Source organism: Entelurus aequoreus, linkage group LG12 (genome assembly GCF_033978785.1).
Source record: "Entelurus aequoreus isolate RoL-2023_Sb linkage group LG12, RoL_Eaeq_v1.1, whole genome shotgun sequence".
Classification (NCBI taxonomy): Eukaryota; Metazoa; Chordata; class Actinopteri; order Syngnathiformes; family Syngnathidae; genus Entelurus; species Entelurus aequoreus.
The window spans coordinates 10074001-10094593 of record NC_084742.1 but is presented as its reverse complement, the minus strand read 5'-3'; the positions used below and the strand labels follow the sequence as shown (position 1 = coordinate 10094593).

At 39.3% G+C, this 20593-nt stretch overlaps 1 protein-coding gene across 3 annotated transcripts in view; it reads left to right on the top strand.

Moving 5' to 3' along the window:
- ptpro (protein tyrosine phosphatase receptor type O) overlaps positions 1-19670 on the top strand; it is a 42354-nt gene extending 22684 nt beyond the window's left edge. The window contains exons 15-27 of one of the 3 annotated variants that reach the window (XM_062064619.1): positions 29-149; positions 4970-5038; positions 6622-6705; positions 8816-8851; positions 11344-11425; positions 11525-11615; positions 14584-14660; positions 14736-14870; positions 14940-15062; positions 18535-18689; positions 18770-18905; positions 18973-19088; positions 19150-19670. In XM_062064619.1, coding sequence (XP_061920603.1) covers positions 29-149; positions 4970-5038; positions 6622-6705; positions 8816-8851; positions 11344-11425; positions 11525-11615; positions 14584-14660; positions 14736-14870; positions 14940-15062; positions 18535-18689; positions 18770-18905; positions 18973-19077 — 1214 coding nt within the window. In that variant the 3' untranslated portion in view covers positions 19078-19088; positions 19150-19670. The remainder of the gene's footprint in view (positions 1-28; positions 150-4969; positions 5039-6621; positions 6706-8815; positions 8852-11343; positions 11426-11524; positions 11616-14583; positions 14661-14735; positions 14871-14939; positions 15063-18534; positions 18690-18769; positions 18906-18972; positions 19089-19149) is intronic. The other 2 variants (XM_062064620.1, XM_062064621.1) reach the window with 2 other exon arrangements.
- Positions 19671-20593: the final 923 nt, after the last annotated feature.

The following is a 20593-nucleotide window of genomic DNA, read 5'->3' as shown; positions in this document are numbered from 1 at the left end:
ACTAGCATGTGTGTATGTGTGTGTGCAGCTAAAGAGATGAACCCCAGTGTCGCCGCCATCTCAGCCCTCGCTGTACTCACCATCCTGCTCATCAGCCTGCTGGTTCTCTTCCTTCTGGTTCTACGCAAGAAGCACCTGCAGATGAGCAGGTACTGAAGCACTTTTAACCACTGAGAACATTTCTACTGGCAGATCTACAAGGCAGAAGTGACTGTAATAGTGGGAAGTGAAAGCTAACGCTGAGTCAGCGTTATTCACAATTATGCTGAAATTGTTGTAATTTATGGGTTATATAGTTCATGTGTGATGATCATTCATAATTTGCATGCTTGATTTAATTGCTTTTGATTGATTGATTGAAACTTTTATTAGTAGATTGCACAGTACAGTACATATTCCGTACAATTGACCACTAAATGGTAATGCCCAAATAAGTTTTTTAACTTGTTTAAGTAGGGGTCCACGTTAATCAATTCATGGTAAATTGCTGATAAATTAATCTATTATTATTTACAGTTAAAGAGTTAAAAGGGAATTGATTTGATTTATACATGTATTTGATATTGATTATTTGAGAAACGCTGACACTGAATTGAGTTGTTCTCTACTTCATAGCTTAACAAAGGGCTAACTAAAATACTGCATGTTCCACAATTCATTGTGGCAAACCGGATGTTAAAAAAGACCGGGAGCAGGTGCATTGTGGTTGTTGAGATTGAGCATTAAGAGCCTACGGGTGAATGAATGAACGACAGATGATAACAAGATAAAAGGGTCGTTTTGTACCGTTTTGTATGCCCATTTTTTTCTTATATAAAATACAACTTTATTTACACATTTCCGATGTCCTGTCCAATACTTTGATCGTAGTTAATCTACAGAAATGTCATCACAATACAGTGCTACCTCGGTTCTTGTTAGTTATCTGTTCCAAAAGATCAGACGAAAGTCAAATTTAAACAATAATGTACATCTAATCGATCTGTTCCAAACACCCAACAATATGTACTCAAAACACATTTTATAGAGAACGATAAGTTTTAGATGCACAGAACAGCGTGAAATACTAGGGTTTCCCCTACATGTAATTGATCGTGGCGCAGAGCCACGGCAAAATAAAAGCCGCCACACCTTACAAATGACGGTGAAAAGAAATTAAAGTAATACATTGTATGAAAGTATTTCTATAGCCTATTATTTACACTCTATTGCAGAGCTGCGCAAATATTTTGACTCGGGGGCCACATTGAGAGAAAGAATGTGTCTTGGGGGCCAATTTGTGTGTGTATAAATTATATGTACACATTAAGCTGTAAAAATCTGCTGTACAGTATGTGTATTTGGGTCCCTTTTTTTCCAGGAACACTAATAGCAAAGTCACAATGTCCGATAGAATTCTAAAAAAAAGTTATGACAGACCAACTCAAAGAAACAGAATGGAAGTTTTGTTTTTTACTGAATGAGACACCCAAAATATACATTAAAATAAAGAAAGTGGGATTTACAATATTAACTATGAACAATAAAACACTGAATATTAACAACATACAAACATCGCTCCTCTTTTACTTCTCAGACCAGCTCCTTGATAGACATCTTTTACAATCAAGCAAAACACAACACAAATGTAACAAACAGAAAATATGAATGCAACGGGTAATAAACACCTACAATATGATATATTATCACTTTTATGCAGAAATTTATTGTAAAAATTTGCTTCCGCATCTGTGCCTGACACATGCGTTTGGGTCTGGCTGTTCTGAAAACAAACTCCGCCCATTCTGCTTTGTTCCTCGTCTGAGCTGCTGTGACGTAGATTACCGTAATAACTCGTATAACACACAAAAGCGCAGATTTAAACCATTGAAATACTTTCTATAGTTCAACACTTACGGTAATTTTAAAACAGCACTGCACATCATAAAGCCGGCTACAGTTTTGAGCTTAAAGGTCTAAAAAATTATGTAGAATGTCTGATTGAAAATCTTAATGGGCCGCAAGTGGCCCCCGGGCCGTATTTTGCCCAGGTCTGCTCTACTGACTAGTGATGCACCAAAAATGTGGCTTTGATCACTGAAGCACTGCCGAAACAGGATGGTATAAGAAGCACGCGATTGTCTGGAGCCTTGGCAGCATGTCTGTGATGTGGACGTATTTGAATATATCCAAGATATACAGCAATCTACAAAATGTGGGATGTATAAATATTGCCTGTTTTAACATGCCAGAGGCTGTTATCTTGGAGATCTGTGGCGATTGCTGTAAGACTGCAAGAGAAGCTCGGCTTCCCTTCATATATGAAAAAAGTGGTCAAAAATGTACTTTTGTGTTTCCAATTTTAATGATTAAATATGCGCTACAATGCTTTTGTTCAGAATCATCTACTTTCGCCACAGCTGACACAACTTTCTTCTCATTCATTTGGAGCATAGAATGTGACAGTCATTGGATAAATGCTCGACTTTGTCCCGTCATGTGAATGAGAAGTGGGCTCGGCCTCTGCTGGCCTGAACGCATGATGATCTGTTTTAGGCCTAATCCCCTTTTTGATTGACAGCAAAATGAGCAAAATAACCATCTTGATATACGTACAAACCACTGCCAGAGCATTTTTCAGTTTTCATTCCGATGTTCTGTGTTGATATGGAGGATTTTATAATCCTGGATTGACATTTTCTTTGTAAAATCCAGCATATTTATATCTTTTATCACTTATTGGAGACTGTATTCATGTTTAGAGCTGAAAATGAGCTTCTCCTACTTGAAAGACGAGCAGCCCCCACTGGTATACGGTCAGTGTTACATTGTAAAATAAGCAGCAACAATTGAAAAATAGAGCAAAACAATATAATACAAGAAAAATATATGTCAAAACTAAGTACTAAAACAGATTTGTTTTTAAAAATGTGTGTACAGCATTTTTTTAGCCTTTAAAAAGAAAATAAATGCATCATTACCCATTATGCAAGTTATACCATGACATCATATTGACCACACCCCTTGGCACGCCTTTACCGCCACAAGTATAATGGCAAGCAGGGGGAAACCCTGAATACATTTAAATGATGAATGAAATTAATAAATGGCCTTTAAACTTATTGAAGACTATTGTTAGCGATGAGAAAAAGACAGAGGGAGGCACCTTTGTGTCTTGCTATGAGTTATTTTATAGTTATTTTTTAATTTAATAGTGTTTTTCAGAGGGATGCGCTGATGGATTGTCCACTAACCAGTATTGTCCACGTTCTGTAAAAAAGTACACAATTGCCTTTGAATGCCGATCACTGCTGGCTGATACTTCATTTATTTTTGGTTCCCCGCTGACAGAGGCGGTTAGCAACTGTTTATGTCCATACACAATGTGGTGCCGCTTCCCTAAATTAATAATCACCTCCATTGCTGCAAATAAACCTAATTTCTTACATGTATCATTATCACTGGAGGATGAGGCTAAACATGTTACACAAGAACAAGGAGGAGCAGACAAGAAAGCATGCTAATTGCTAAGCTAGCTTTAAACTATACATAGGTGCTCAGTAAAGTTTAAAAAGTCTAGATGGAAGCACATTTCAGCAGAAAGTAAACAGATATTAACATGAAATTAGCAAGTATATGAATAACAGTCTAGAGAGAGGATATACAGTAAAAGGGTGCTCTATTCCGGTGTAGAGGCCAGGTGTTGACGTAAGTGGAGGGTGGATAGATCAATAAATCGGTAGTGTCAATACCAAGGGTAGTATCAGTATATGATCGATATCAATATATCTATTTTCACAAAATTATTTTTCTGTCGTTTTTGTTAACGTTTACAAATTCCGGGAATGATTTCCTGGTGACATGAGGACTTTAAGAGCAACACCAAATTAATAAAAAAGTAGTAGATGGTCGTTTTTGTCTACTTATTGTGTACTATTGACTTTTTTGCTCAAACATTTGTATGGAATAAAAGAGAATGAGGAACTACCGTAATTTCCGGACTATAAGCCGCTACTTTTCCCCCTCGTTCTGGTCCCTGCGGCTTATACAAGGGTGCGGCTTATTTACGGCCTGTTCTTCTCCGACACCGACGAAGAGGATTTCGGTGGTTTTAGTACGCAGGAGGAAGACGATGACACAATGATTAAAGACTGACTTTTCATATACCGGTAGGCTGGTTATTTTGATAACGTACATGCGAGCACTTTGTATTACTTTGCACCGTTGTATTATTTGTACTCTGCACGAATGCTGTTCGCCATGTCAAAGATGTGAAAGTTTGATTGAATGATTGAAAGATTTATAGTTAATAAATGGGACGCTTTGCGTTCCCATACAGTCATCTCTGTCCCGACAATCCCCTCCGTGGTAGCAGGAACCCCTATATACTACGGTAATTACACATCAAAACCCTGCGGCTTATAGTCGGGTGCGGCTTATATATGGAGCAATCTGTATTTTCCCCTAAATTTAGCTGGTGCGGCTTATAGTCCGGAAATTACGGTAGTTTAAAAATGATGTTAAGATTTTTAATTAGTCAGTAACTAACTAAATACATTGGTATGGGCCGATTTCACGAATGGATCAGATCGTATCGGGTATGGCATGAATTCACTTTCTTTATCAAAGTGCTGGCACTCGCAACTTTCGTTGGTCCCATGGTAGATCTTTTTTCTGTTGTATTAAATAAAAAGAGTACAGAGATTGAGTCAATACATTCGTACATGTACTTTTTGTTAGGACATTCCATTCCGCCGAATAATCTGAAGGCAAACAGACTAGTTTGGTATGTGCTATGTCTAACCGTACCACAACCAGGACGATATACCAAAGCCAAAATTCTGGCAAACAACTGTAATGGTAAACTGAATTATAGGAAAAGTGCTGTGTACAAAAGCCAAGGTACCACTTTGTTGTCAGTAAATGTCCTTCACAATATCCAGATGTCATTTTAACGTGTAATGCATGTGTGCGCCACCTTGTGTTCCAGAGAGTGCGGTGCGGAGGCCTTTGTGAATTTCGCCTCGTTCGAGAGAGACGGGAAGCTCCCTTACAACTGGTAAGCCTTTCCTCTTGGTGTTTGTTAATGGAGGGCTGGTGCTGGAAGCAAAGCGTGTTTTTAATCTCATCTTCAGTGTGGATGTCAAAGTGGCCTTAAACAGCCGAGGGGGCCCCAGTCAGGGGCGGCTTAGCGAAAGAGGCAGATTAACCACGGGAACTCACCGCTTTGCGAACACATTTAGGTTCATCTCCAAGCATCCGATGATGAGCTGCCCAAACTCAGGATTAGCGCAAATTACAGATTAAAAGACCAAAATGTTGTTTTTGGCATCTGATGTGTTAAATTCTGCAGAACAAACAGAAAGAGTGATTAATATGAGAGCTGAAAGACAGTCAGACAGTCTGTCTTCATCACTACCTTGGTGTTTGTGGCTGTGGACAACCTCCACTTTGTTCATGCTTCATCAAAAATATTTGATTATCAGAGTTGAACATTTTGACTTATCTCATTAGTTATGTGTACGTATAGGCCTGGGCCATACAATAAATTAACGACAAATGATAATTTATTCGATAACTTTGCCGTTGTCAAAGAAATTGCCCTAGTTGTGTGTTTGTTATCTTCCGTCCCTAGCTTTCAAACAAGAGGGTTCACTCTCTGCATCGCTCTCAGCCCCTGAGCGGTTTTATTCAATAGCAGATATAAATTAACAGAGTGAATTATCTTGTCAGTCATGCAGCTTCTTTGCCTAGCTACTTGCTAGCCGCTACTTGCTAGCCGCAGATGAGCACTGTGAAGTAACACAAACTAGAAGGGGAAAAAATTATCGCATACCAAAAAGTACGGGGGGGAATATTTCAGCTTCAAATGAGTAAGCAAGCCGTGCTAATCAACACGGATGGTCGAGAAAGTATGCCCAATTTATTGGAAAGTGATGGCAACAAAACAAACCACCTACCCAGTTTTTCCAACTGGGGAAAAACTGCTTTGAAAAACTGATTGAGAGTCCATTTTATATTTATTGTTTACTTTTTTAGGATGATTAAAAGTTCTCGACCTTCCAGTTGAAATGGTAAAATATACTAATGAGAAATCAAAAGTTTTTGCGTTGAAGGTAATACTATTTGTGTTATTATTACTAGATGTTATGTATACATTAGTGCTTAAGTTGGTCTCAAGAGAATGTTGGCAATAATATTGTTTATCAGCAATAAGTTGTGGGACAATGTATCATCCAGAAAATGTATAACGGTCCCAAGCCTACAACATGTACACGCTACCAAATGACAAAGTAATGCTCAGGTTTACACAATAGTGATGCTGAGAGAGCGACGACATCTTGAGACATTTGTCCTTCAATCAGTATTCGGATGAGATCGCCCATCAGAAGGTTTATAGACCATGGGGTGGGGGCTGAGTGTTTCATTGTGGGCCGGTAGGGCACGGTGATGTCACAGACTCAGGCGTGAGGTTGTCAAGAAGACAAGAGGGTCCATTGGCGTCCAGCAGGGACAAACAGACTGCATGACTCATGACCTGTGTTCAGCACTAATGTGCCTCTTTACTAATGGAGCACTAAGTTGGCGTCTCTTTGTGTTTTTATTATTTTTCTGTTCTATTTGAAACCTCCCACCCCCCAGGCGAAGAAGCCTCTTTGCCTTCCTTACTCTACTGCCATCCTGCCTTTGGACTGACTATCTTTTGGCTTTTTATATTAATCCCTGGTAAGTAAGCGCCTGCACGTCAGGGGTCCGTCCCAGCAGAGTTGACCCTCTGGAGCCACCACTCAAGGAAAAGTCTGGTGAAAGAGCGCGATAGTTCATCACGTCACTTTCTCTTGCATGATGAGGCTCAGTCCATCAGAGCAGCCTTTAGCTTGAAAACAACATCAGAAAAATCATTATGTATTACTAGACATAGTAGCTATCAATCACTTTACAATATATGTACAACTGTAATATCATACTAACTTACTTTTCACTGGCAATACTACAAATCCCAAAACAAGTGAAGTTGGCACATTGACTAAATCGTAAATAAAAACAGAATACAATGATTTGCAAATCCTTTTCAACCTATATTCAATTGAATAGACTGCTAAGACAAGATACATAACGTTCAAACTGATAAACTTTGTTATTTTTTGCAAATATTAGCTCATTTGGAAGTTTATGCCTGCAACATGTTTCAAAAAAGCTGGCACAAGGGGCAAAAAAGACTGAGAAAGTTGAGGAATGCTCATCAAACACTTATTTGGAACATCCCACAGGTGAACAGGCTACCTGGGAACAGGTGGGTGCCATGATTGGGTATAAAAGCAGCTTCCATGAAATGCTCAGTCATTCACAAACAAGGATAGGGCAAGGGTCACCACTTTGTGAACAAATGCGTGAGCAAATCGTCAAACAGTTTAAGAACAACATTTCTCATTGAGCTATTGCAAGGAATTTAGGGATTTCACCATCTACGGTCTGTAATATCATCAAAAGGTTCAGAGAATCTGGAGAAATCACTGCACGTAACATTGAATGCATGTGACCTACATCAGTGTGTAAAGGATATCAACATGGGCTCAGGAAAACTTCAGAAAACCACGGTCAGGAAGTAGTTTGTCGCTACATCTGTAAGTGCAAGTTAAAACTCTACTATGCAAAGTGAAAGCCATTTATCAACAACACCCAGAAACGCCGCCGGCTTCGCTGGGCCCGAACTCATCTAAGATGGACTGATGCAAAATGGAAAAGTGTTCTGTAGACTGACGAGTCCACATTTCAAATTGTTTTTGGAAATGGTGGTCGTCGTGTCCTGCGGACCAAAGAGGAAGAGATCCATCAAATGTTGCCATCCATGCTTATTTCAGCAAGACAATGGCAAGCCACATTCTGCACGTGTTACATCAACGTGGCTTCATAGTAAAAGAGTGCGGGTACTAGACTGGCCTGCCTGTAGTCCAGACCTGAGTCCCATTGAAAATGTGTGGCGCATTATGAAGCATAAAATATGACAACAGAGTCCCCGGACTGTTGAACAACTTAAGCTGTACATCAAGCAAGAATGGGAAATAATTCCACCTGAAAAGCTTAAAAAATTGGTCTCCTCAGTTCCCAAACGTTTACTGAGTGTTGTTAAAAGGAAAGGCCATGTAACACAGTGGTAAAAATGCCCCTGTGCCAACTTTTTTGCAATGTCTTGCTGCCATTAAATTCTAAGTTAATGATTATTTGCAATTAAAAATTATGTTTCTCTGTTCCAACATTAAATATCTTGTCTTTGCAGTCTATTCAATTGATTATAAGTTGAAAAGGATTTACAAATCATTGTATTCTGTTTTTATTTACGATTTACACAACGTGCCGACTTCACTGGTTTTGTATTTACTAAAAGCAAAGACGGGAAAATCACCAGACTTTTCCTATAACCTTTCAAAGCTTGCAAGATAGCCGTGCTTGATATCCAGGTGGACGAAGCACGGTGCTAACTACACTAGCTGCATGCTGCCTGTCTTTGTCCTCGTAGATGTTCACCTTCTTAGAAGTGTTGCTTTGGTGCATGTCACATGCAGTCAGCTGTTCAAACGCATGAAGCTGCTCCAACATGATTGACATGTTTTACTTTGAATTCAAGGGAGAGTTCAGAAAAGTATGCATGGTCATCGTTGGGTTCGACCGATGGTTCTTTGTGGACATTACGGCATTAATGAAGTTTTTTTTTTTTCACTTGACGTATTTGTAACTGTAACACGTGCATCCAAGGGTTGAACATCGGTCGAGCCCAGACAAGTTTAGTCAGCCTGGCTGGAGTTGACGATTTTGACCGGTTGTATTTGTATTGTAGGGGCAAGACTGCTTTAAAGAAACGGAAGCTAACAAGGTAACACAACTCATGGGGTGTTTGTCTCAAAGCTTCTGTGGCGAGGTTGAGAATGACAATGCATCAGATGCAAAGACTAGGAAGCAACATGATGTTCTTTACAATCTAATGGTGGGACATGTGTTCTTTCAAACTGGTGCTCCTGACTTGTAATATTAGTAACTTGGGGTGTCCCGATTCGATTTGATATCAGCAACAAAAAAAAGGTATAGGATTATATCGACCTACACTACCGTTCAAAAGTTTGGGGTCACATTGAAATGTCCTTATTTTTGAAGGAAAAGCACTGTACTTTTCAATGAAGATAACTTTAAACTAGTCTTAACTTTAAAGAAATACACTCTATACATTGCTAATGTGGTAAATGACTATTCTAGCTGCAAATGTCTGGTTTTTGGTGCAATATCTACATAGGTGTAAAGAGGCCCATTTCCAGCAACTATCACTCCAGTGTTCTAATGGTACAATGTGTTTGCTCATTGGCTCAGAAGGCTAATTGATGATTAGAAAACCCTTGTGCAATCATGTTCACACATCTGAAAACAGTTTAGCTCGTTACAGAAGCTACAAAACTGGACCTTCCTTTGAGCAGATTGAGTTTCTGGAGCATCACATTTGTGGGGTCAAGTAAACGCTCAAAATGGCCAGAAAAAGAGAACTTTCATCTGAAACTCTACAGTCTATTCTTGTTCTTAGAATGAAGGCTATTCCACAAAATTGTTTGGGTGACCCCAAACTTTTGAACGGTAGTGTACATCTAAAACAGGGGTCTCCAACTCGCGACCCAGGCTCATATTTTGTGGCCCTCTACTTTATCTTCATAGCACCCTAAGCAGTTAACAGTTAAATATATTATTAATCTTGAATCCGTCTATATCAGGGGTGTCAAACTCGTTTTCATTGAGGGCCACATCGCAGTCAAGGTTGCCCTCAGACGGCCACTTATAGCAGTGTGTATATATATATGAATATAAATGCATATACAGTACAGGACAAAATTTTGGACACACCTTCTCATACAATGCAGTTTCTTTATTTTCATGACTATTACATTGTAGATTGTCACTGAAGGCATCAAAACTATGAATGAACACATGTGGAGTTATGTACTTAACAAAAAAAGGTGAAATAACTGAAACACGTTTTATATTGTAGTTTCTTCAAAGTAGCCACCCTTTGCTCGGATTACTGTTTCGCACACTCTTGGCATTCTCTAAATGAGCTTCAAGAGGTAGTCACCTGAAATGGTTTTCACTTCACAGGTGTGCTTGACGCTCATCGAGAGAATGCCAAGAGTGTGCAAAGCAGTAATCAGAGCAAAGTAGTCAAAATAGTCATGAAAATAAAGAAAACTCATTGAATGAGGAGAAGGTGTGTCCAAACTTTTGGTCTGTACTGTATATATAAATACATGTACAATATATAATAGTTTTTATATGTAAAAAAATATATATTTTATGACCTTTACCGTAATATCTGCTGGGGTTTTTTTTTTTTACAGCTTATTACTCTAAATAGAATGGAAAAACAGTAACACTGTTTTTTATGGTAAATTTAATGCATGTTGTTTTTATAGTGTATTAATGTAAATGGAAAAAGTTGTTTTGCGGTAAAAAAAAAAAAGGCAGCTCTGTTGCCAGAATGTAAAGTAAAGTCTATTGTCATTTTTTACACTGTACAATTTGATGAATAACTTGTTTTGAAATCAGAAGTCAAGGAGATATTTAAGTATTTATTTTTATTTCAACAATAACATGTTTTGAAATGTATGATACAATAATAAACTGCTGTAAAAATTAAGGGAACACTTAAAGGGGAACTGCATTCTTTTGGAATTTTGCCTATTGTTCACAATCATGAGAGACAAGAAGACAAAAGTTTAGGTTTTTTTTCGTTTCTAACATATAGAAATGGCTTTTCTAAGTGATTAGCAATGCCGCTAATGAGAGCAATTAATTCTACCTCTAAATCACTTTAAACATGCATTCAAAAACCCGCCAACAATACTTCATTTACGTTTTGTACACTGTATAATAACCAAGCTGTAGCGACATTGTTATTGTAAGAGCGAACATGGACTAGTCAAAACTCTTTTTAGGACTCAAAGTACAGGACTAGAACTGTCACCTTAATGGCAAAAACTACTTCCTGACTACAGCAACACACCTAGGAGAAACTGAAATGAATTTGTATGTGCACAGCCTCAAGTGTAAGATAACAAGACTTCGCTTTAGAAATTATATTCAGCATGCAGAGCCCACATAATCACAACTTATCACTTAATCAAGCATTTTCAAACATTCCGCACTAATAAACAGATCAAAAGTAGGTATTATTCGTGCTGATATCAAATTGGATCAATATCAGTATCAGCCAATAGTACAGTAAAGGCTGCAATATTCGCGTCGTATAGGACGTGAATTGGGACACCCTGATTATAACCATAATAATAATCATAAATGATGAGCATCCATGCTTGTTTGTGGTCGCAGTCCCGTGCAGCTGGACGACTTTGACGCCTACTTCAAAGAAATGGGCAAAGACTCAGCGTACAAGTTCTCTCTGCAGTTTGAGGTGAGGTTCAGCTCATGTGTGTGCTACTGCACAATCAAACTTTGCGATTAACGCTAGAAATTACATTTAGATGAACTCATTGAAGCGTGATGCTTTCAGGAGCTAAAGAGTGTCGGATTGGATCTTTCCCATGACGCAGCAGACCTGCCCGTCAACAGGCCCAAAAACCGTTACACCAACATCCTCCCCTGTGAGTACCTAGCAGCACTGACCACATTATGACGCACATAATATCAGCATTTACATGTCTCAAATCTCAAATAATTAGCTTCATATTTCGTGTTATTGTCTGCATGGAGACGCGGGCCGGGAATCTTAGGGTGTCTTACAATAGATGCTGTACGTGATACATGGACTACGATATTATCTTGATACTGCAATAATGGATATATTTCTCTGAATAACCTACAGGGTATCAGCATTTTTATAAGGGTGACAAAAAAAGTAATCAAATAAGAATAAGCCGTATAAGAAAATAGATGGATGGTTTGTATTTTGCAGTATATTTACCAGGAGTACAAACAACAATAAAATTGCCCCCCGTTTTGGAATATTTTTATAATTACAGCTTAGAACAGTTTACAACATTATAAATAGTTTTCTTTATTTACATTATTAGCGCCTTCTACACATGAAATAACAGCATACAGTGCCCATTACAATTACTGTATTTTACCAAATCTAGTAGACATCATAATAGGAAATGATACACACTTGACTGTAATACATACAGTATAAATAAGACATAAAAAGGACATACTGTAGTAGGGTTGTACGGTATACCGGTACTACTATAGTACCGCGATACTAATGAATCATATTCGGTACTATACCGCCTCTAAAAAGTACCGGCTCCCCCTTTTTTTAACGAGCATGACAGCGCGTCGTCCATGACATTGCTGGTTTTACGAGCAGAGGAGCATGTTCGGCAGCGCACAAGAACGGACGCATTTTGGCTTAAAAACTAACGATAAAGGTGAAGCTATAACACTGAAACGCCCTCAGGAAGAGGCGCTTTAAGACATGGCTAGCTAGCTAGCAGCTAACATCCGTCCATCCGCAGTCTGCGGACACAATATGTTACTGCATGTCAGAAGCTAAATTAGGAGCCTTTGTTTGCTTACTTACTAATAAAAGAAAAGTTGTCTCGTATGTTCACTATTTTATTCAAGGACAAAATTGCAATAAGAAAGATGTTTAATGTACCGTAAGATTTAAAAAAAAAATAAAGCCAATAATGAAATTTTTTGTGGTCCCCTTTATTTAGAAAAGTATCGAAAAACATTTTGGTACCGGTACCAAAATATTGGTATCGGGAAAACCCTATACTGTAGTGTACAGTACTTATCAGATGTTCTAGGAATGCACAAGCTTTTTTTGATTGTTGCAGCATTAAAATGCCTGTTTTCGCAGCAGATGATTCACAAAATTATGGCAAAAGTTGCGATGTTTGAGGCTTTTTTCCCCCCAATATAATCAACTTGTTATATTTATGAAATTGCTATCAGTGTTTTTTGTAACTTTAACCTCAAAAAGCACAAGATTTCAACAAAAATTAGAAAACAAATATTGTGTTGATGTTTTACTCGTTTTATACCTCACAGACTTAAAAACACATGCACAAAGGCGTGCAACAGCGGTTATAAGTCTCCCTTTCTTTTCTGTCTTCCTCGCGCTCATCCAATCACCAGTCGGAACACATGTAATATATCTCAAACTTTGGGAAAATACAACTAAAGCAGGAAAGAACGAGTATTTTAAAAAATTTGTATTTAGTAGTAACAAATGTTTAAAGTATGAAGTTTAAAGAAAATATGTCTATTCACATAAAAACACATTCACTGGCTGGTATGCGCATTTTTTCCTCATATTTTTAGAATCATTAAATAATAAAAATAATTGTCACAACTGTAATCCAACAAAACCACTGGATGGCGGTGTAACAATATCAATTATTTTCCTTTTCTTATATACAGCGAGGTATAAAAGTTAATACTACAAAATAACTTCTCTCCTGAGTTTGTCAAGAAAAACAAAAAACGATTGTGATAGTAATAATTGTACATTTGTTTTAACTATTAAATGAACCAAAAATATGACTTATTTTACCTTTGTGAAAATATTGGACACAGTGTGTTGTCGAGCTTATGAAATGCGATGCAAGTGTAAGCCACTGTGACACAATTGTTCTTTTTTTTTATTTTTATAAATGTCTAATGATAATGTCAATGAGGGATCTTTAATCACTGCTATGTTGAAATTGTAACTAATATTGATACTGTTGTTGATAATATTCATTTTGTTTCACTACTTTTGGTTTGTTCTGTGTCGTGTTTGTGTCTCCTCTCAATTGCTCTGTTTATTGCTGTTCTGAGTGTTGCTGGGCCGGGTTTGGTTTTGGAATGGGATTGCATTGTTATGGTATTGCTGTGTATTGTTTTGTTGGATTTATTAATTTAAAAAAAAAAACATAAAAAAATTTATAAATTAAAAAAAAAATTTTTTTTTTGAAAAAGGAGAATCGATACTGAATCGCACGTGACAATCGCGATTTGAATTTGAATCAAATTTTTCCCACACCCCTACTAAACACTGTAGTATTGACTATATACTAATAGTATGCATGATATCATTACTGTCAGGATTTGTACCCCACTCGTTTACATTCTAGAACATTAGTTCAGCGATTAGCTATGCTTTTTTGTATCCTCCTGTTGTGTGTAGTGTACTATATTTAGCTATTCCTTGTCCTCTGGTCTTCCAGTGATAATGATAGATTATATGTCACCATAGAGAAGATGATTCGTGATTTAGAAGCTGCACTGTTGAGGCACATTAGATGCTTGCTCGCTAGCGAGAATGCTACATTGTGTTTAGGTTGCCTTTTTTTTTGCACAGTTATATCGTACCCTAACCCAACGTAATGTTACATTTTGTGATAGTTTAACCATATTGATATTTTGCTGAACATGGTTATAATTGGACTTAATGTTTCTAAAAAAAACCAAACTGGAAACTTACCAAGTAAACACAGCGGTGGTCGCATGAACACTGGTCAGGTAGCTGCCGGGAAAACATGGCACACGTATCATTGCATCAAACCAGCACAAGAGAAAGTAATACAAAAAGGGTAAAAATCACCTGTGTTCAACTTCCAGACGACTTCAGTCGCGTGAAGCTGATGTCCTTGCACAACGATGAAGGTGCAGACTACATCAATGCCAACTACATTCCCGTGAGTCCATCTTTTTCAACAACCTTCCAACACTGCTCTCAAGTCACAGCTCATTTTCTTGTCTTCCCTCTTCAGGGCTACAAACATCCGAAGGAGTACATCGCCACCCAGGGGCCGCTGCCAGAGACCCGCAATGACTTCTGGAAGATGGTTCTTCAGGAGAAGTCCCCCATAGTGGTCATGCTGACACAGTGCAACGAGCGGCGGAGGGCGAGTTTTACTTCTCTATCTCGGAGCGGTTTAGATTTCCTCTTACATGCAATTCGATGCGTCCTTTAGGTGAAGTGCGACCACTACTGGCCGTTCACCGATGAGCCCGTTATGTACGGCGAGATCAGCGTGGAGATGCTCTCGGAAAGCGAATCGCCAGAGTGGACCATCAGGAAGTTCAGGCTGGGATACGTGAGTTCTAGCTTCTGTCTACACTTTCCCCCGTGCCCTCCCAGTGGTCGCTGAGGTGGAGGGGAAAGGGTTGCAGTTGCAGCAAAGGCTTTTGAAGATTTTTTTTTCTGTCATTTAAAGTTATGAAAAACTTAAATGTTAATATGAAATTAACATAGCCGTGAAAGTTCAAATAATAAGGTTGTTTGAATCAAATTAAAAACCTGCACCTCCCAATAAAAGAATCCAAAATAATTCAGATAGCCAAACCTCGCATAGAACACTTCACTCAACACAGACGTCATAACATCATCAAAGCTCACATTTAAGCATTCACACACATCACCAGCATTGGGGAAGGATGTGATAGAATAAAGTAAAAATAATACTTTTATCCGTGGCAGTATAGGAGAAAGTCTTGTTCAAGTTTTACTTTTTCATCTCAACGCTCATAATGTGATGCGTTCATGTACCCTCGATTAATTTAGAAACAGAGTTTTAAAGACTGGGGAAGGCTTTTCCCCTAGGTGATGCTACTACTACCACTACTACTATAGTGTTTATATTTTTAGTTTATTTAGCCATTTTTATGCTTGAAAATGCTTAGTTTGTGGCAAAAATGTGGTAGAATATGGTTACCAAAAAACCCACACACACAAAAAAATAAATAAATCCGCAAAAGGGTGAAACCGCAATATTTGAAGTGCGATGCAGCGAGACGACTGTATTGTAATCTTCCTGAGGCTGAGCCTATCAGTGGCCACGATACTAAAGAACGTGCTCCGAGTGGCCAATACTACTATAGTAGATATTTTTAACTCATGTAGCCATTTTTATGCTTGAAAATGCTTAATTCAGGAAATATAAAAATAAAAATATATATTTCCAAAATAAATCTGCAATGTGGTGAAGCCGCATTATTTGAGGCGCAATGTGGCGAGGCACGACTGTAAATCCATTTGTGGCATCATAGAGTTATGTACAAGTTTCACTTTTGCATCTCATTGCACATAACTGTGGTGCATTCAAGGACCCTCGATTAAAGTTAGAAATACTCAGTGGCCTAGTGGTTAGAGTGTCCGCCCTGAGATCGGTAGGTTGTGAGTTCAAACCCCGGCCGAGTCATACCAAAGACTATAAAAATGGGACCCATTACCTCCCTGCTTGGCACTCAGCATCAAGGGTTGGAATTGGGGGTTAAATCACCAAAAATGATTCCCAGGCGCAGCACCGCTGCTGCCCGCTGCTGCCCACTGCTCCCCTCACCTCCCAGGGGGTGATCACAGGGATGGGTCAAATGCAGAGGACAAATTTCACCACACCTAGTGTGTGTGTGACAATCATTGGTACTTTAACTTTAACTTAAATAGAGGTGTCATAGGTTTTAAGGACAGAGGAAGGCTTATCCCCTAGGAAATGCACTAATAATATAATCATAATAATAAGGATGCATTATTATATGTATTACCCACTGATGATTATTTTACGTGAATGCAATAGTTAGTTTTTTCGGGCATGAAACAAACCAAGTGTGTGTATTGAGTGGCAATTTTAGAGTGGGATAGGGGGCCCTTCAGGAATCTTGTGTATGAGGGCCCATAATTTGGTGCCATGCCCTTGCTCTCACCACCAACTATTAGAGCGCCAATGTGGGCCTTCTGTAGAGTTTGGCCAACGCGGTTTCAGGCGACATCCTCAATAATTGGTCAAAAGGCAAGCATGTGACTTCAGAGCGCCATGATTGCTACAAACTTTGATGCTGGCCCTATGCTGTACTGCACTTCCTCACGTGAAATTTCTTGTATTTAAAGAGTTTTTTTGCCATGTAATAAACATGCTCGTGAAAACGTATTAAATTAAAAGTTACATTTACCTGTGAGTCTGCCAAATATCTTTTTAATTGATTGATTCGCACAATATTTTGTATACCGGTACTCGCCGAGTGCCTGTTTGTTTGTTTAGCGATTCACAAGTCGAGTTGTTGTTCCAAAGCTGATGAGGGTTTTGGCAAACTAAGGGTAATACCATTATTTTTGGTCGTTGTGTATTCTTTGACGTACGGCAGCCGGCGCGAGTGTATTAAAGAGCCAGCTGGTGACTTAACACTGCATAAATGTAGCGGCAGAGTTTATCAAATAGGGCCACTTATAGGGCCACTTAATGGCCTGAAAATTACCGTATTTTCCGGACCATAGGGCGCACCGGACTATAAGGCGCACTGCTGATGAATGGTCTATTTTTGACCTTTTTTCATATATAAGGCGCACCGGCTTATAGGGTGCATTAAAGGAGACACATTATTATAATTTTTTTCTAAATTGAAAACACTCGCTTGTTGTCTACATAACATGTAATGGTGGTTCTTTGGTCAACATGTTGCATAGATTTATGTTTTACAGATCATCTTCAAGCCGCTTTCTGACAGTCTCTTCCGGATGCGGATGTTTTGTGGGCGGTCTTATTTACGTGGCTCACCTTCGGCAGCGTCTTCTCCCCGTCATTTTTGTTGTAGCGGTGTAGCGTGCAAGGACGGGAGTGGAAGTGTCAAAAGATGGAGCTAACTGTTTTAATGACATTCAGACTTTACTTAAATCAATAACGGAGCAGCATCTCCTCATCCGGAAACAACAACACCGGAAATGTGTCCCGTGAAAAAACGTCCGACCGGAACTCTTATAACTAAAATTCCTTGGGTGAATAATGTAAACCCACTACACTATGTTTTAGCGATTTCATGGAGTTCACTGACAGATACAAGTAAGAACTTTACACTACTTTATATTAGAAATGCCAACAGCAGAGGATGAATGTCCCGTAACAGGAAGATAGAGAGAAAAAAATAAGCTTATCGACTACATAGTCGGCACGGACTAGAGGCGGACGCGCGCAAATTTTTAGTACTTATGCAGATCCCAAATACAGATCAGCAGGTACCAGAAGGTAAGAAGAGTTGCTTTTGCATAATTTTGCAAAACAAAACACCAGATAATATGTCTTACCTTATACACACACCATAATAATACTCGTATGTTGAAGCACATCAAACGGTGCAGCCTACACTTATCTCTTATGTGTGACTACCATCTACTGGTCACACTTATTACACCATGTACCAAATAAAATTGCTTCGAGGTGGGTAAGCTCAACCAAACGTATTCCTTACATTAGGCGCACCAGGTTATAAGGCGCACTGTCGAGTTTTGAGAAGAAAAAAAAGGATTTTAAGTGCGCCTTATAGTCCGGAAAATACAGTACACTTTGACGCAACAAAAGCATGTTTTATCGTAAGTTTATGAGCTGGAGTATGTTTAGAACTGTATTTAAACCTATTATTTTGGTTGATTTCATCAGGAAAACATTAGAAGGACATTAATTACATGTTTACAGGCAGAGCCGTACATGTCATTGGTAGCAAAGATGGTGGCTCTCGTTTAGTTGGCCATACTCTTTCTACATGGCTGTGCTTGGATGTGCGTTTGTCTGCCTCCTGCAGGCGGACGAGACTCAGGACATCCTCCACCTCAACTACACATCATGGCCAGATCACGGCGTTCCCACGGTCAATGCCATCGAAAGCATCCTGCAGTTTGTCCACATTGTCCGTCAGCAAGCAAACAGGACAAAGGACCCTGTTATCGTCCACTGCAGGTCAGGAGTGAGGGCGGGGAGGGTCTCTTGCCACCCGTTTTTTTTGTTACCACGGTTAAATTGTGTGGTCATGAGTGCAGTGCTGGCGTGGGCAGGACCGGGACCTTCATCGCTCTGGACCGCCTCATGCAGCACATCAGAGAACACGAGTTTGTGGACATCCTGGGAATGGTGTCCGAGATGCGCTCGCACCGTCTCTCCATGGTGCAGACTGAGGTGAGACCACGCCCACATTTTTATTTTGTTCCGTCCGGATTTGACAATGCTTTGCTGGTGTTTGCAGGAACAATTCGTCTTCATCCATCAGTGCGTCCTGCTCATGTGGCAGAAAAAGAAGCAGCAGTCCCTCACCACCGACGTCATCTACGAGAACGCCAGCAAAACATAATGGCGGCACATGTGAGTCGCACGTCCGCGCGCCGCCACTTGAAGCCTTGTATGACGCTTACTTGTCTTGCAGGCTGTGAACGTGCGTCATCGTATGTGAGATCTTCAAACACAAGAGACAAGTTCTGCCTTAAAGAGCCGTCACAGATTGTCCATCAATGCCTGCCCCCTTAACGAGCTGTCCAGTGAGTGGATGTTTACACGGGGTCGTCCTCCTTCAGATGACAAGAGGGGACGAGCCGCTGGAGGACAGTCGGACGATTTTTTTCCCCTTCCTTTATTTTTCACACTCAGGAGAGTCTGAAAAAGTGGTGCGCAGTTAGCCTGCTCGCCACTTTCCTGTAGCACAAACATGTACCTTCATATGGAGCCCACACACAGGAACGCCATGCACAAGCCCCGCCCACTCTTCCGAGTACAACAAACATTGAGCTGTTACTAATACTCCTAACTTCACAGGATGTTTGCTGTTCACACTTATCAAAAGGGAACAAAACAAGGTGACATGTTGGATCGAAAAGATGAAGACAAAATATCTTTAAAAATGTTTGCACAGTCGCTCACGTTACTTAAAATAAACATTTTGCATTATGATCTGTCACTAATGTACTTCCTGGAATACAGGAAATAAAATTGGAATTGCACCCCCCCCCCCGGTGGCTGTCAGGTAGAATTATTTTAACTTTTTACTCGACACTTGATTAATAGGAGGATTTATAGAGGTTGCAGTATTGATAACGTTGGCACGGCCCACCTCATTCGACTCCTGACACAGACAGTTTGCTTATGTGATGTCAAAATAAGAGCGTAGTATAAAAGTGTTGCCAAAACATTCAATTTTATATGTGCAAACATCTCTAAATATGCATGACTGACATGCTTTCACTGCTCTGATTTGACATTTTGATGTGAAAAGAGGAGTTTGGACTTTGGCGACACCTGGCGGACATGTTAAAAACTTCACAATTGAAATGGATGTGTGAAGTCAGAGGGGTCAAATAAGGTTCTGCTTGCTCTGACATAGGATCATAGGTCATGATGTCCACGTGGCCAAAAGTTGTGTAAATATTTTGAGTGCATAGCTACTGTTTTTACTTGTCATTCGTGCGAAAGACACTTTTTTAAAACATCTTGTGTAAAATGTTCATTTCCCGATCCACACGTTCTCTCAGCCCCACTCAAACGCACTTTGCTACGACTGAAGCTCAGCACTGTAGACTTGTGTTGTCATTGGTGCCATTCTTGTAATTGTGTCACTTTGAAGAATGTGTGTATGTGTGTGTGTGTGTGTGTGTGCGTGTGTGTGTGTGTGAGATAAGGGGGAGAGAAAGAACAAAATAAATGTGTCATCTGATTCCCTCTCTTCATTTTGTTGATGGAACATCTAAAGCAGAGATGTGAAAAGTGTGGATAGTTTTTTGGATTGCCATGTGGCATATTGTAAAAAAATAAAACATTAAAACTTTATAAAATGATTAGTGCGAGACCTGGATACTCATGATAGCAAGAAACGCAAC